Genomic DNA, 14025 nt, shown 5'->3' with positions numbered 1-14025 from the left:
GTAGTCCTCTAATTCCTTAATCATCGATTTAGTCCCCGAAAATAATTCTTTTTAATCATTTTAGTCCCTCCGTCCGTTTTCCGGCAACACTCCGATTAGACCTCCGATTTACCAGGGTCAATTTTATCATTTCATTTGTTTATTCACTTCCTTCTTGCTTAACCCACACTTTGAGTTAGGCATCTTTCTCTTCCATGCAACCAAATAGGACCCCTTCATCAATTGAGCTAAATGTGCCATCTGAAAGAGGAATAAATCGAATTTTTCTCAGGGTCTTTATGAGATCTGATCCTATCCCAGATTCAGGTGAACTTTGCCCAGAGATGGAATTTAGCCATGCTGATAGCCAAGGCAAGCCCATGGATTTCAAACCATCCTCCATACAACACAAGGAAGATAAAATCTGGATAAGAACTTTGGGTCCATATTCCTCAATGCCCAGACCCCTTGCTAATGAATAAGATAAAACTATATCTTTATGCAAATAACCAAGGCCAAGATGCTCAAGAAGCAAGCTATCAAGCAAAAGAGTGCGAGCCTGTTCAGTCCAATTTCTCAGAACTTTGCAAGGAGTAACCCACACATTCTCCTCACCCTCTAGAATCAAACAGTCGGATATCCGCAATTTAGAAAGAATCATCTAAGGAAGACTAGAAAAAAATCCATGCACTTCCCCTATAAGGGGAACAAAACTCACATATGCTGCAACACCCTTTGCTAAATTATTTCTAAAGCATGGAAGATTGCAAAATGATTTTTCTGCATTAATAAACAGGTCAGGAAATTCAGAGAGTAGCCACTGATTCCAAGGGCTATCTCCATCAACTTCTTCCCTAGATGAAGGCAAAACAAAGTCACCCTGAATAATAAACCTCAGGCGGCCATATTTTCTCAGAGGAAGAAAAGCAAAAACAGGCTGTTGGTTCAGGTATGGGTTGTAGTTTCCATCAACTGTCTCCTGCAATGTAAAAGCCATGGATATTTCTGTTGTTTGCACATCAGAACGAATTACATCAGCCCGTAATTTATGGGATACCACAAGCCAATCCATTTTCTCCTTACCACAGGAAACTCTAACAATCTCATCGCCGACTACTTCTTTCCTTATAACAATAAATGAATTACTGAGCATGTCTCGGATCTTGATACATTGAAGGCGGGGAAGAAAAAGCAGCAAAGATGGGTGAAGATCTGAAAACATCAATGCAATGTTATTTACAGCAGAATCTTCTAACATGCTTGATCTAAAAGGGAGGACAATGCATGTCTTCCAGCAGTTAGAAGTGATGGGCTCAGTATCTGTATAAACCAGTCTTGTATACAAATCAATGTCACAAGGAGGAACAAGAGTTGGCAAAACAAAACCTATCTGTCCCTCAGTAATATCAAACTTAATATGGAAACCATTGGAATGAATTTCTGGAGCATCAGTGACCTGCAGAACCAAAAGTACTTGAGTTAGAGGCTGTATGAATACAAGCTGAGAACACCTTTTCCTTGGAGTAGCGGATTCCATGGAAGAGAAAGATGCCGAACTCAAAGTGTGGGTTAAGCAAGTAGGAAGTGAATAAACAAATGAAATGACAAAATTGACCCTGGTAAATCAGAGGTCTAACCCGAGTATTGCCGGAAAACGGACGGAGGGACTAAAATGACTAAAAAGAATTATTTTCGGGGACTAAATCGATGATTAAGGAATTAGAGGACTACATTCACAGTTTGACAATAATTGAGGGACCAAATCGTTGATTAACTCATTTTAGAATGCAAGGTGGACACGATAATTTGCCAATTACTTTCCAGTGGGCACACAGAAGGAATGATACTTGGTAGCTATAATTTTTTGTGAGTGTATTCAAAATTTTCAGTGTCACAGTAACTAATCCCCTTGTTGAATTGTAGGCTCCTCTTTTGAATGAAACACTTGACCTAGAGATTTAAGGTTGTTCCATACCTAAAGCCAATGACCGAACCCTTAACCATTGATTTCTGGTTGTGCACATATTTTAGCTTGCTACTACTAAGCAAAAACTTGGCACTAACTTCTTAATCCATAATTATAAGCTATTACCAAAAGCCAATACATACTTCTATTACTGGTATTAACACCGGATAGAGCAAATTTGAGACAAACTACACATCTCTGTTCTTAAGCGTCCGCCATTGTTTTAGTATTAGCTCAACTCCTTCCTTCAGTTCTGCTCTTCTTTTCTCCTTAGTATTCCACAGCTCTACCTCTAGACACCTGCCGCTGGAATTGTACTCATTCAACTCCATCAGTGCAGTGGTCACAGCATTATACACTTCATCACCATACTCTTTCCTCAGAACCACCAGTTTCCCATCTTCTTCATCAATCACCCACACCTGAAAGTTCAATATGAATTATCACACAAATTAAGAAATGAGAACTTCTTACTTTGGGTTTAGAAAAATGAATTTACATATCTACAAAATGATCCATTTATTCGTGTTCATTTTCTTCCCTATGTTTCAATGCTAGCAAGATCGGAAAGAGGAGGGAGAGTTGTATTGCCTACCAGGGCTCCATAAATATTGTCCATGTGTATACTAGTGCGTGTGGTGTTGCATGAGTAAGACAGAATAACAAAATATTCAAAAAGATACCCACATCTTTTCTTCCATTCTCGATAACCTTAATTGGATTCCAGTCTAGATATCAAGCAAGGCAGATAATTAAGTAATTTGACATCAAATGAACAAGGATCCCAAGAAAGCCTTCAAATCTTCTGCCCAAAGTCATTGGATTTCTCGGCATAGCTTCAAAGTATAGCAAACATTGATTGACTGCTTATTTGACTCCAAATAAACAACACACATAATTAAGCAATAAGGCACCAGAGGTTCAAGGATCCAGAAAAAAGCCTCTGATACAAATCAGGCAGGAAAGGAAAGTAACCAAATAATCATTAAGTGACCGAATTCAAGGAAGCATATAATCATTGGATTAATTGATTATGTAATTCTTTGCTTTTTTTTTTTTTTTTGGTTGATGGGGAGGGTGTACCTGACTAACACTCAAATATTACAATTCGCATCATTCCAAATCGCCATCTTGGCTCTGTCGGTCTCGAGTTGGTCCATGATTTCCAAAGGCGGACTCCGGAACTCAATCCAATCACATTTTATTCTAGGTGCCAGTTTAGCAATCTCATCAGCCGCAGTGTTCAAATCGGAGGGAATATAACCGATGATTACTTCCCAGTCCTTGATCATCAAATCCTTGCAATGTTGAATAATTTTTCCGCAAGGCCCTTGCGGGATAGGACCCTTGTTCACCCAAAGCACGACCTCTTTCGCATCGCTCAAAATGCACACTTTCCTTTTTCCAGCATTCCATGCCCAATTAAGTCCAGTATACACTGCCCATGCTTCTCCATCTGCTGCGTTATTGGCCTTCATGGAGCAACTAAAGCCTCCTACCCAGTCTCCTTTGTTATTGTGCATGATTCCTCCACATCCAGTGAGCAGGTGAGGTGCAGTGAAAGTGGCATGAGTCTGTATGACCATCCAGTCATCCTGTATTTGTGTGAGACAGGATGAATTTGAACCAAGATATTTAAGAGTTTATGACATTATAAAGTAAAACAGAAATGAAAGAAAACAAGGAAATTCTAAGAATATTGCTCCAACAAGAATAAATTCTTGTCACAGCTACTTAGAGCTAATTGTTCTAATTCCAGTGGATGCCCTCTGACCTCTTGGTCCCTATTTATAATATATTACCATATGCAAAATAAGGAAGGAGCATCAATTACTGATTAGATAATCAATCAACCTCAAATTACATTATACATAAAATGAGCAAGGAATTACATAATCAGTCAATCTCTGATTATATGTTTCCATGAATTCTGCCACTTGAATGATTATTTGATTACTTTCCTTACCTAACAAATTTGTATAAGCCTCCAACTCCTCAACCCTCTACATAAATGATCTCAATTCTAGTTACACAAAGAAATACTGCTCCACTTTAATATAGAGTTTGCATAAATAACCATCAACTGCTTAAAATGAATAACATTGGATAAGGAACCAGAGAAATACCTTTTACTACATGCTTTGAGTTATAAATGCTTTAGGAAAGTAGATAATAATACCCCTAGAATAATAAGCTTTGTATCTATCAGTTTCATTTAGAACGACTTAGGCACTTATCATACATAATTAAATTACTGAAAAATAACACCCAAAACTCTGATCATTGTTCAGTTAAAACAATCAGTTAAAAAGGAAATTATACCATCCCATTATATGGTTATAGAAAAATCATGTATTATGTAGGTTGCAAAAAAGAAATCGTATAGAAGGCTCACATTTATCATCTCTTTGCGAGCCTCCTGCACCTGATCATCGACATGCCGATGCTTTATAGTAAGTTCATAAGTCATGTTTTCCAAATGATCATGTCCATCTAGCTTTTCTATCAGCTCTTCTAAGATTGGTGTACATTTGTTTCTAGCTGCCAAACCTCTTTCCATCATGTGTCTCCTAACTTTGACCAAACCTTTTAACTTCTCTACCTCCAACTCCAATGCTTGCTTCTGATCAAGTTCTCTTTCAAGCCTAAAGATTTTCACCAAGGCTTGTTCCTTCTCTCTCTGAAATAAAAAGCAAGCCATTAGCATAACTGCAAACTTTCCAGCATTCCATTGAATTTGATTCCAGTACGTGTCTTGAAGCAAAAGAGGAAGAGCATACCTTCAGTTCATCAGCCAGTTTCATCATTGTCTCAGAAACCTTCGTTTGTGCCAGAATTGCTCTCTCATTCTGAGGAAAACAAAATTTTCCATTTCAGAAATTCCTACTTTCATACATTCAATTAGGTTATTGGACTTTTTTTTTTACTCTGAAATAGAACTATAACAAGAACAAGAATTTCCATCATAGTCACCTAAAAAAAGGAGTTCATTTGCAAAAAAAATTACTCTGCACATGATTTTAAAACTAATACACACACATCCCCTTTCTCACTAGCAGGTGGCATCCAGCTACAAGGACCACAGTCAATGACTCTTTCATAAACCCAATTAAAATGGAACATACCATTTCTTTCTCACAGTCAAGCTTCATTTTCTCACTTTCATTAAGTTTTTCACGCTGTCTTATTTCATCTTCTCGCAGTTTCAGCTCTTTTTCATGATCATCCAATTGTTGTTTACTTGTCTCCTGCTCACTCAAAATGGTTTCCACCTGTTTCAATCCCTCCTGATGTATCATCTCCAACTCTAGTGAAAAAAGAAATAGGTGAACTATAATGTTACATATGCATTTCAAACAAGGAACACAGGCAAGTATCTCCTTAAAACACAAGTTGATATGCAATTTAGTTGATACGAAAACAATCATAGTTTATGTACCTTTATTATGCATTGAGAGCATCTCCTCTTTTTCTTTCATCACATTGCCCATTAAAACTTCAGTTTCACTTATCATTTTCTCCATCTCTTCACATTCCTTGTACTTCAACCCCAACTCATTGATCAAGTTGGAAAATAGTTGGGAATTTTCTTTTCTATTCTCATTTCGGATCTCAGAAATGGTTCTTAAATCTCCATTTCTCCTTAGATAATTCCCAACGATACTATTTGAATTGTACTCTTCCTTGCCAGCAATCCATGCATAAAGATTGTCATCTGACTCATCTTTCAAACTCGAATACCATTCTTGCTTACCATGCTTATCCAGTTCAAACTCCCATGCAAATGCCATTGCATTTGCAAATCCAGAAAAGTTAGAATTAAATTCAACAATGGCATATCCTGAAAAACCCCTGTCGGCCAACAATGTATAAACCTTCACTGGATTATATCCTTTGGCAACCAACTCCATTTTCAGTTTTTGACCACTTTCATCAACAAATTTTCCATCCTTATATAATACAGGAATATTAGCAACAATTCCCATCCAAGGCCAAACAAAAGTTTCTTCATTAGCTCCATTGGTAGATGGATCACTGGGCGATGGATGCCTAGCATTACTTTTAGCATATCTACGCCTCTCTAAATACTTAAGCAACCCTAAATGTCTAGCCTTATCGCTCAAACTTGAAGACTTTGAAGCATAACCTATCCGATAAGAGTGCTTTAGGAGCCTTTGCATATCATACTTCTTACCTCTCTTACCCTGACAATATGGACATCGGAAATACTTTCTTGATCCGCTGATCCTGTCTTCTCCTTCTCTCAAATCCTTATAGTATCTGCATTTCAACTCTTCCAGTTTTGAATTACTACATACACGCAGCTTGAACTCTCTCCTGTAAGGCATTATCTGCCTGTAATGAAACAAAGAATTTTTAGTTCAGTTTAACAATAAATAATAGAAGCTAATCACATGCATTTAGAATTTTAGATAGAAAATCTGCTCAGAAATAAGTAAAGAACAAAGTTTTAACAGGTACTAGCAGTAACAAGTTCAGTTCGGTTGTTGGGACTTGGGAGTCCCTAGCTTCTTATGTTCTTGCCACAAAGCTTTCTACGGAGTATATTCTTAGTTGAAGCTTTGAACAACTGCAAAATAATGGCGAGAAATGGAATGTGGTTAGGGTTTTGCAGGAAGGTAGAGACTAGAGAGATTGTCCGGCCAGGTCGACTTGGGTATGGCATTTGAAACTTGCCTCGGCTACAAAACGTACAATAATGTTCTCTTGTTCAATTTCTTCCCAAATTTGGCGCTTATATTTCACGCGGAAATTGATTGCTTAATTTAAGAGTTAATTCTCAAAATGGTCCTTGATTATGACATTTTTACAAATTAGTTCCTTGAATTTTAATGCTTTTAAAGTAGTCTTTCTACTTTTGAATTTTAAGTTAAAATAGTCATCTGTTAGCTTTGGCGTTAAGTTAGTGTTAAAATGAAAGGTAAAATTAAAAATTTAAGTTTTGCACTCCAATTTAAAGCAATATGTGATTCTTGTCAGTAGTCTGCGCACATATTTCTTCAAATTATGTTTTTGTTCTCCTAAATCTACAATCAAAATGTGGGATAATCAACTAGAAGACAAAAAAAGGTTCATCTTCAATTTCATCCACAAACTTCCCATGGCAAATATTTATGGCCTTCTAGTTGAATATCCCACATTTTGATTATAGATTTAAGAGAGCAAAAACTTAATTTGAAGGAATATGTGCGCATGCTGCTGAAAGGAATCACAGATTGCTTTAAATTGGAGTGCAAAATCTAAATTTCTAATTTTACCGTTCATTTTAACACCAACTTAACACCAAAGCAAACGAATGACTATTTTGACTTAAAATTTAAAAGCCGGAGGACCACTTTGGAGAAATTAAAAGTCAATGAACTAATTTGAGAAAAGGTCATAGTCGGATGATCATTTTGGGAATTAACTCCTTAATTTAATAAAGGTGTCATGATGTTTATTTGTTTTTTTTTTCTTCTTCAAATCAAATTTGCACACGAGTTGAAATAAAAGTTGGGAGTTTATGAAAAAAAATTGACAAAAAATCTACATTTAGTAGAAGAAAAATGATTGTTTCTTTACATTTTTCACCTCTTACCATTCCTCTTACGAATGAGCAATTCGGTTCACTCTTTTCCTTTTCGAACCGAACGATAATGAATTCTTGTATACCAAACGATTTGATAAAAATAAATTAAACCGAATTGCTCATCACTATCACCTATAAAAATGGAAGGGAGGCTAGCATGATTCTAGGTGGATTTTTTTCTCTCTATTTCATCCGCATAGTAGGTTGGTTACTACCATAATGAACCCATATGTGACTTTTAACTTCTCTTTTTATAATATGAGAAATTTCGTGGGACAAAAAAAAAAAAAAAAAAAAAAAAAAAAAAAAAAAAAAAAACAAACAAACAAACAAATAACATAACCCCAACATTTCTCTCATATCTCGTTTCTCTTTCACATCACTAAAAAATAAAAACCTACCCAAAAAGAAATAAATAAATAAATTCCCCTCAACAAAATCACTTTATTGGGATGCTTCAAGACACACATCAATGTTATTGGTCAGTCAAAGTTTGTTTCGTTGAAATGCAACAAAAAGATGTGTAGTTGTACTAATGAAATAAGTTTGCATGGTGATGGAATTAATTAAACCGGGGGTCCGACTTAACTAACCCGAATAAGAATACGAATAACAAATAAATGATACGAATGATGTAGCAAAGGCCGTGAGACCGTAGATTGTATTAAATGCCATAGAACTGGCTATTACAGTAGTTCTTCAGTACAAAGTGTGTCCGTAAAGTAGATCGTGTCCTAACTGGACAAGGTGGGGGGTTTTTATACAACCCCCGCCCCTAACCGCCACCCCCTAAAGCGGGGGGTGGTTAGATCCGAGTTGACCGCGCCCGGTCTCGCTACCGGGCCGTGCTGTGGGGCCAGGCCGAGCCCGTCATGGGCTCGGGCCGAGCCCATTTGGAGGTCGGCCCGGCCTCCGACGTGGCCTGTGCGGGGGCCACGTGGCGAGGCCCCGCCTGGGGCGGGTACGTGGCGCCGCCCCGGGACCCGTTCTTGTTCGCGCCCCCGGGTCGGTGCGGGTCGATTCCTAATATATCTGTCATCAGTCCCCCGCTCTCCGAGCAGCGAGTAATCGTCAGTGAAGGAGAGTAGACACTCTGGCCGACCTCCAAAAATGCCGACCCCGGGACGCCCGCGTCCCCGCGTTATAGTTGCCGTCCCAGTGTACTTCTCGCGATAATGATGAAAAAATTCCCTCCGGAATATGACTCCTTCATCTGTTAGGACACATACACAGTAGAGTCCTCTTAGGTCTTGGTCATCTTCTCCAAGTCAACCAATCACATCCCTCTTTTCCACCAATCACATCCCTCTTTTCATCTTTCCCCCTCCTTTTTTGCATTTTGAATTTCAAAATTCCCCCTCTTCCTATCTCCCCCTCTTCTATATAAACCCCTTCTCCCCTCTCATTATACACTTTTACCATCCCAACATCACACCCCTCTCTCCCAAAGCTCCGGCGAGCCACCACCCTCCACCGGATTCCGGCGCGACCACCCCACGGCGGCAACTTCCGGCGAGCCACCATCGAATTTCGGCGAGCCCGTGGCAACAAGTTCCGGCCGCTCTCCAACTTCCCCCGTCGCCGAGCCGTAGGCCCAAGCGTGGTACACCCCTCTCTTCCCTTTCTTTTTACTGCTTTTTTTTTTTTCGAACCACCCTGCCGCCGCCGCGACGCCGCTGTTCCGCCACTGCCACGGGGCGGCTCGCAGGCCGCGCCCCCGTGGTCCCCGGCCGACCCCCCGGGCTTGGGCCACGGCGAGGGCGGCAACGGCCGCCCCCCCACCGCCGGGGACGTGCCGCCGCCCGGCGACGGGTCGTGCCGACCCCGCTCGCCGAGGCCGTGCCGGCCGGCCTGTTCTGCCGACCTTGGCCTCGGCCTAGGGCCTCGGTTCCTCAAACTGCCTTCCCTTTTTTTTTTTTTTTTTTTTTGACACCTGCTACATCGTGGATGCGCCGGCGTCGGCCTGGGGTCCGCCGACCCCGCCCGCCGAGGCCGTGCCGACCCCGGGGTCGGCTCGACCTCGGCATGGCCGGGCCCGGGTCCTTAACGACTACAATTTTTTTTTTTTATGTGTCAAGCACGCCCCGTTCTTATACCCCTTCTCTTTTATCTCGTAGGTTTAGTCGGTGCATGTACACTTCTTCCGGTTCCTTGGACGATTTTTTGGACTCCGTAGACACTCACGTCCTTCCCATGGACGAAACTAGCGACCCCCCCACTCCTTTTCCTGCTCATTCCCCTTCTGGGGAGGTCACCATGCCATACGAGGGTCCGTTGGACGCCCATCCTCCCGTCATGGAGGATCCCCTCGCGGTCCCGTACGAGGATCCCGTCCAGTACACTCCTCTGGAGACACTCATCGCGGCCTCGACTTTGGCTCAGACCTCTGTGCAGGAGTTTGAGGAGGCCAAGAGCTATGTTGGATCTGCGGGCGAGGTACGCCTGCCTTCTCCGTCGGGGAATGTCACCGAGCCGCCGACACCCCTCTTCTTCGGGGTTCACGTGCAGTCCATGTACCTTGGTTTTCGCTTCCCTATTCATCCCTTCGTCGAATCCTTCCTCAACCACTACGGCATCGCACCCGGGCAGTTGGTGCCGAATGCCCATTACTTACTTCTTGCCTTCTTGCTTCGCTGCCACACCATTCGTGTCAAGCCCTATATGGATCTCTTCCAGAGTTTGTTTCAAGTCACCTCGTCCTCTGGCCAGGCCAGCAAGGGGTTCGTGAGTATAGCGGCCCGGGCGCGTATGAAGACGTTCCATGACTTCAATCAGACCAACAGAGATTGGAAGCCGCACTTTGTCTTCGTCTCGGTTGGTGATCGTCGGCCGTTCCTATCTTGGAACAACAGGTTTGTGCGCCACAGGACCCCGCTACAGACGGCCGCTCTAGCCCGGGACGTCCATGCCTTCCGGGGCGATCGGGGAGAGATTATCATTGGCGAGATGATTACGCCGGAGAACATGCGTAGTCTGGGTTTTGTATCGGATGGGCCGCTACCACCTCGTATTCGCCCGCGCCTTCTGCGTACGCCCCAGTCGGATGCACGTCCCTTGATCGAGTTGTCGGACGATGAGCCCCCAGAGCAGTCCCCGGGATCCTCGGGTTCTTCGGGCGAGGTCTTTGCCGAGCCCAGGTCCTCCGGGTCCGCTGTCGGCCCTTCGCGTGCCTCTACTCGTGGTTTGTTCCCCTTTCCTTCGCTGGCCCGTCGTTTGTACATATGGCTTATGGATTAACCCTTGCTCGTCTCCTTTTGCAGGCCGAGCCCGTCATGGGCTCGGGCCGAGCCCATTTAGAGGTCGGCCCGGCCTCCTGGAGAGGCCGGCCCGGCCTCCGATGTGGCCCGTGCAGGGGCCACGTGGCGAGGCCCCGCCTGGAGCGGGTACGTGGCGCCGCCCCGGGACCCGTTCTTGTTCGCGCCCCCGGGTCAGTGCGGGTCGATTCCTAATATATCCGTCACATGGTTAACCCAATTGACTCATAGGTGATAAATTATGGATAAAAATACAAAATCAAATTATGATAGTCATAGTGAGATAGTTTAACTTACTATGATAGACTTCTTGTAAACATTATACATTGATTCTCCTAGGGACGAGAAAATTTCGCATTCTATGGGCAATTAAAATGAGAATAATGCACCCATAGTATTTAATGGCAATCTTGATGGAGGGAATTTCGCATTACAACAAGCTTTTGTCCTAAGAAAACACTATCTTCACACTGAGTTCATGTCAACTAACTTAACCATAACTAACTGTACAGTCAACTGATCTCATATATATGTCAATCTCCACTTCCCCAAGTATAAAAATCAGAAGCATCCTTCATTTATTTGGCATACAGAGGGGAAGTTGATGGTCTTGGATAAGCAGCCGTCGCGTTTCTACTAATAGCATCACCGTCACTTCGCCTACGACGTCTTGATCCAAGGGTTGTCGTATCCTCTGACTCCTTGAGCTGCGCTAGTTCTTCAACCGCCCCATCGCTTCGCCTATGATGTCTTGAACCATCGTGTTTATTGCTGAGAGTTGTCATATCCTTGGACTCCTTTAGTTGCTCTAGTTCCTTAACTACATCATCCATGGTTGGCCTAAACCTAGGATCCTTGGACAGGCAGTGCAAGGCAAGATTAGCGACTTTCTGGGATACCTCAAGAGTGTACTGGCCTTCAAGACGGCTGTCCAAAACGCGGAAGACTTTACGCTTGTTAGCCAAGTAAGGTTTGGCCCATTCTACCAGATTGTGTTCTCCACATGGTCTGTTATAGTCGATCACTCTACGCCCTGATAGCATCTCGAGAAGAACTACTCCAAAACTGTAAACGTCGCTCTTAGCAGACAAATGCCCTATGCCGATCAAGATGCAAACGAAGTACATGTGTAAGCAGACAAAAATAGGATAGCTGTATAGCATGTTCAAGGTTGCTTCTTTAACTGAAAAACCAAATCAGGACTATATATACATAAATGGGGACAACCTAGGAATGCACAAAAACTGGTCTGAACTTAAACGAACACGAAATTAGCCGATAAACCATACCAGTGGATAAGTACTCCGGAGCAGCATATCCATAAGTTCCCATAACCCTTGTGGAGACGTGGCTTTTATCGCCTGTTGGTCCATTCTTGGCCAACCCAAAGTCAGAGAGCTTGGCATTGTAGTTCTGCAAATGTCATATGCAAAAATTTGTGAAGTCGAAATAATTGAAGCATGTGCTCTATCTCAACGCCCCATCACGTGTGCGGGCCAATTACACATGACCTTTAGCATGGCTCTGATACCAAATTGAAACATGTGCTCCACCTCAACTAAAAGCCTAAGCTGATAGTTATATTGCACATTAATGGTTATATGCTTAACAGAAATGGCACAGGCAAGTGCTGCTTCCTCAAATCCCCAGAATTTGTACTGTTTTATTAAAACTAATGAATACACTTCTAAGAAATTCGGAATATGGTTCATACCAAATCGAGCAAAATATTGCTAGTTTTAAAATCTCGGTATATAACTTTTGCTTCGGTACAGTGAAGAAAAGCAAGCCCTTTTGCAGCACCAAGAGCAACCTTCAAACGGAGATTCCAGGATAAAGGTTGGAAATACGAGCCCCCTGCCACAGAACAGTATAGAAGTAAGGCAATATGTACTCGTTCCAAAATAGATACAACGTTAGGAGACAAAAAGAACTCACTCCTGAACAAATGGTTATCCAAGCTACCACGAGGCATGCATTCATAAACCAAAAGGTGATGTTCATCCTCTAAACAATAACCAATCAGTTTTACGAGATTAGGATGCGAGAACTGCCCCAAATAGTTCAGTTCTGCCTGCACGATTGAAAACGCTAATTTCATTTGACACAATCAAGAAATCAATAACCTATGTTTAATTGTTCCATCCATAAAGCTCACCAGCCATTCGCTATGGCCCTGAAGGCCGCCATGGTTTAGCCTCTTCACAGCAATCACTAAGCCAGTTCCCGGCTTGGTTGGGCTAAGTGAGTTCTTGTCAATCCAACCTTTGAACACAGGGCCAAAGCCACCTTCTCCAAGCACACTGTCAAGACGAAAGTCTCTGGTGGCCATTTTGAGATCAGCAAAAGTAAAGCTTTTCAAATTGGGGGACTGCAAGATCTCACCCTCTGATTTAGGGGTTTGTGGGGGAGAGTTCTTGCTGTCTGATTTGCCCAGGCCACTCCCATCTGTGCTAATAACACATTTTGAACTTAAACCTGGTCAAATCAAAAGATAACAAAACAAAGATGAGAAAGGATAAAAGGAACCAATTTTGATTCTAAACATCCCTCACAGAACCTGGATGTGGGCTTTCAGCTTTGATTCTGACACTCAAGCAAATCCCCATCATGAGAGACCACCAGCCCTTAGTCCCAAACTTCTATTCTCTGCAAACCATACACAAGGTAGAATAACAGATCTCGAAGAAGAAAACCCAGAATTTTCAAGGGAAAAATATATGAACTTTTCCTTGTTTTTCACAAAAAGCATTTGCCTTGATTCACCAACACCGAGATAAAGTTCTGCCCAGTTCCCACTAGAATCTTGACTTTTTAAAACCATAAAAAGAGAGATAGGGAGAGAACAAAAGAGAAAGAAAATGAAACTAAAATAGAGCTATGGTTCAAGAAAAACCTCCAAGTGAAGAGAAAAGGAGTAGGTGGCCGATAGCAGAGCTTTGGAGGGAGATGTGTGAATGCGAAGGCGGAGAGCTAAGGTTTCTTCCTAGTTGCTGTCCGTATATCACGGATGATTGGATGAAGGTTAAAAGATGTTGAGAGCGACAGAAGAGGTTAAAAGAAGCAGCATAAATGGCGGGCTAGTCTCGCCTCGATCAACCTTTTATATCATTTTCCCTGGTACTGTGTTGTGATTTTCGTACGGGGAAGCTAGAGGGAAGAGTACAGTTCTTGCTTTGAATTTGTAGCGTTTGGATTAGAGGAAACGTCGGCTGGGTTGTGTGGGGGCGTCTTCC

General features: G+C 42.3%; 2 protein-coding genes across 4 annotated transcripts; both read right to left on the bottom strand.

Annotated features, from left to right (window-relative positions):
• Nucleotides 1–1206: 1206 nt before the first annotated feature.
• Nucleotides 1207–6520, bottom strand: LOC109192971 (factor of DNA methylation 4-like). 3 transcript variants are annotated; one of them, XR_002056179.1, is made up of 7 exons: nucleotides 5385–6519; nucleotides 5071–5252; nucleotides 4726–4794; nucleotides 4341–4625; nucleotides 3029–3540; nucleotides 2089–2367; nucleotides 1207–1435 (listed from the first exon to the last, which is right to left on the bottom strand). XR_002056179.1 is itself a non-coding variant. In XM_019343702.1 (7 exons), the coding sequence occupies exons 2-6, from the start codon at nucleotides 6292–6294 to the stop codon at nucleotides 3040–3042; spliced, it is 1947 nt and encodes a 648-aa protein (XP_019199247.1). In that variant the 5' UTR covers nucleotides 6295–6301; nucleotides 6428–6520; the 3' UTR covers nucleotides 1965–2367; nucleotides 3029–3039. The 3 variants fall into 3 exon arrangements, 1 of the variants encoding a protein (XP_019199247.1); XR_002056180.1 differs by lacking the exon at nucleotides 1207–1435 and adding an exon at nucleotides 2633–2781 and having other exon boundaries at nucleotides 1965–2367; XM_019343702.1 differs by lacking the exon at nucleotides 1207–1435 and having other exon boundaries at nucleotides 1965–2367; nucleotides 5385–6301; nucleotides 6428–6520.
• A 4634-nt stretch (nucleotides 6521–11154) lies between these two features.
• On the bottom strand, nucleotides 11155–14025 carry LOC109192972 (protein kinase APK1A, chloroplastic-like). The gene is made up of 7 exons (XM_019343703.1): nucleotides 13686–14025; nucleotides 13350–13438; nucleotides 12948–13267; nucleotides 12728–12863; nucleotides 12504–12646; nucleotides 12079–12202; nucleotides 11155–11885 (listed from the first exon to the last, which is right to left on the bottom strand). The coding sequence occupies exons 2-7, from the start codon at nucleotides 13399–13401 to the stop codon at nucleotides 11368–11370; spliced, it is 1293 nt and encodes a 430-aa protein (XP_019199248.1). The 5' UTR covers nucleotides 13402–13438; nucleotides 13686–14025; the 3' UTR covers nucleotides 11155–11367.

This window comes from Ipomoea nil, unplaced genomic scaffold (genome assembly GCF_001879475.1).
Source record: "Ipomoea nil cultivar Tokyo-kokei standard unplaced genomic scaffold, Asagao_1.1 scaffold1834, whole genome shotgun sequence".
Taxonomy (NCBI): Eukaryota; Viridiplantae; Streptophyta; class Magnoliopsida; order Solanales; family Convolvulaceae; genus Ipomoea; species Ipomoea nil.
Note: the sequence above shows the minus strand (reverse complement) of the source record. Positions and strands in the feature narration are given on the sequence as shown.